The following is a 2,846-nucleotide window of genomic DNA, read 5'->3' as shown; positions in this document are numbered from 1 at the left end:
ATCAATGTTTAAAGTCTTTCTTTTTTAAAAGATCTGACAAGCTAAAGCTAGTTAGCGTCCATTCAGAAAACCTCTATGTAGTGTTAGCGTCTATGCTAACTTAGCTAAAAATCAAATTTAGGCTTTTAACCAGAGCTAAAAATGAACAGGCATTTATTTTTTCAACATCTATAATTACAATAGATACACAGATTTAATGTTAATTTTACTGTTTTTATTTTTAAATGGCTTCAAAGGTAAGCTAACATCATGTTAGCTTCCACTACAGCAGCAACGTCTTTAACGTTGTTATTAAATTATTTTCACAGATTAAAACATTCAGTTAGTTAATAATGCAGAATAATTATAAAGTCTGTAAAATAATTAGAAAAAAGATTTTTTTTTCTTCATAGATTCAAAAATTTAAGGCCTTTTGAATGTTTGTGTAAAAAAACTCAATAAAACTGATATTAGGTGAAATAATTAGATTTTTATTTAAGGCCATTTCTGTTTCTTAGAGGACAATTTTTACATAATTTATTTAATAATTAGAATATTAAAGAATAATGTTTGATGAAAGGAAAACTGTTTGTTTGTTTGATGAGGCGATTTATCAAGTTTTTCAGCCCAAAGTAAAATCATTTAAAATCATTTCTCCAGTTGTTCTAGTATTTAGTGTTTCTGATGGAGCAGAATCCGGGTTTGGGTCGTGCATCAGTGCTGACTGTGGAAACCACAGACGAATAAAAACATGCAGAACCGTCAGTTTGTGCTTCAGCATCTTTAAATCCGCTTCAGCTTTTAGAACAAACATGCAGGATTTTATTTCTGCACATGTCGGCGTTTTCTCTCCTCTGTGCTTCGTCGAGTTTCTGACCCGTTTGGTGCTTTGGAACATTTCAGCTGTGTTGTAGATACGTGTGTGCTTGTTATAAATGATTCATCGGTGCAGAGATTTCCATGTGATCCTCTACATGAACAGGCTGCCGGTTCTGCTGCCGGTTCTGCTGCCGGTTCTGCTGCCTTTGGTTCTGTTGCCTTTGGTTCTGTTCGCCGTTTTTTACGTTAATTCAGTTAAAAGCACCAAAAATCGACACAAAACGTGACGAAGGTCAACGGAACGATTCGGGAAAATTACCAAGAGAAACAGAAATCCTTTAGATTTACTCATCGGTTTGCTTCTTAATTTGGTTTGAAGTCATGATTTGCTGCACACTGCTGTCCAGCAGCCTGAAAAGCGCCATCCTGAGGTCCAAACTGGGAGGTTTTTATGGAAACATGGAGCTGAAACAGAAAACGCGACGCGGATCAGCTGCAGGACCGGACTGAACTCAAGTAAAATGATCCGGTCCGTCTGATCCGGTCCGCTCGCCGGTTTTGGTCCAGGTTCTGTTTTTATCCAATCAGGTTCGATGAGCGGGTTGTTGCCGGGCAGAAAAGTGGAGCTGGAAGCAGCCGTCGGCCATTTTCACTCCTGTTCACCTGCAGCAGGAAGGAGAGCAAAGCATGATGGGTAAAAACCACGCAGACAGAAAACACAGGCGAGTCGGATCGGCTAAACCACCAGGAGGTCACCGTGGGGTCACCGTGGGGTCACTGATCTATGCTGTCTGACCGATCCGTTAAAATGAGACACAAATCGTAAAACAAGAAAAAACTCGTTAAAATCACGACAAATGTTTTACGATAATTAGATGTGAAACATTCAGATTACGACTTCATAAAATCAGCCGATCTGCTGCGTCCGGGTTCCTCCGTCTTGGTTCTAGAGAGGCTTGACCTTTGACCTGTCCCATGTCAGGTCGCTGTCTTCCGCTCTGGTGTTGAGCTAACTCACACAAACTGACCAATCAGAGGAGAGGACATACCGGCTGCCGGGCCGCAGGCGACGCTGTACGACGTCCACAGATTGACGACCATCAGGAACGTCGCGATCAACCCGAAGACCTGCAACCAGACAGCAGGGGGCGCCGTCAGCCGCTGACACGCAGCAGGAGGAAACAGGAAGTCCCCGAGTTTAACCAGAGTGACTCACCGACGCCACCACCAGGGAGGAAACGGCGCCACATTTCACMRCAGCGATGACGGAGGCGATGAAGATCAGGACGGAGCCGACAGAGTAGTGGAAGAACTCCTAAACACAGAACCTCTGGTCATACGGACCTTCACAGAATMAGCTGCAAACATCTTCTGGTCCGATCAGAACCAGACGAGTTGGATCATCTAAACGGGATTATTCTTTAAGCTCAGTTTAAATAATTCACAGGACTGGAAATGATTCATCTGGATTATTACCAATGCTAATCAGACACGCTGCAAACCATGAAAACTGCTGCAAACCATGAAAACTGCTGCAAACCATGAAAACTGCTGCAAAAACATGAATGGAGCAAAACACCAAAAACAAATGCAACAGAAATCCTCCAGGCCACCAGGGGGCGTAATATAGCGACACGAAGCTGTGTTTTAAAAGACATGAAGCCCAGCAAACCTTTTCTTTCTTCTGGACGTCCCATTCAGAGACATGAATACCAGACGCCTCACTGAGCGCCGAGTCCTACGTTACGTCRCCGCCATCTTGAATGTGGCAGCAGAGGATCGGAGCTCCTTCAGTCCTTTGCTTTGTGTTTCAACGGTTTTACAAAACAAACTGGATTCATTCTCATTACCTTCCCAGGTAAGGATGAAAGATCAGAATCACTTTGCAGCCAGAAATTCGCTTCTAAACAACAGGAAAATATTTCCTATGTAGCTAAATTGGCCCGAAATAACCGCTGGTTAGCGTAGCAGCTAAAATAACCGCTGGTTGCTAGCGTAGCAGCTAATATAACCGCTGGTTGTTAGCGTAGCAGCTAATATAACCGCTG

At 42.9% G+C, this 2,846-nt stretch overlaps 1 protein-coding gene across 1 annotated transcript in view; it reads right to left on the bottom strand.

The window, feature by feature from the left end:
* Positions 1 to 449: 449 nt before the first annotated feature.
* Positions 450 to 2,846, bottom strand: part of cmtm7 (CKLF-like MARVEL transmembrane domain containing 7) — a 6,959-nt gene continuing 4,562 nt past the window's right edge. Inside the window, exons 3-5 of the mRNA XM_008430631.2 lie at positions 2,015 to 2,113; positions 1,848 to 1,926; positions 450 to 1,461 (exon numbers count right to left, since the gene is read on the bottom strand). Of these exons, the coding sequence (XP_008428853.1) occupies positions 1,448 to 1,461; positions 1,848 to 1,926; positions 2,015 to 2,113 (192 nt within the window). The 3' untranslated portion in view covers positions 450 to 1,447. The remainder of the gene's footprint in view (positions 1,462 to 1,847; positions 1,927 to 2,014; positions 2,114 to 2,846) is intronic.

Source organism: Poecilia reticulata, linkage group LG16 (genome assembly GCF_000633615.1).
Source record: "Poecilia reticulata strain Guanapo linkage group LG16, Guppy_female_1.0+MT, whole genome shotgun sequence".
Taxonomy (NCBI): Eukaryota; Metazoa; Chordata; class Actinopteri; order Cyprinodontiformes; family Poeciliidae; genus Poecilia; species Poecilia reticulata.
Note: the sequence above shows the minus strand (reverse complement) of the source record. Positions and strands in the feature narration are given on the sequence as shown.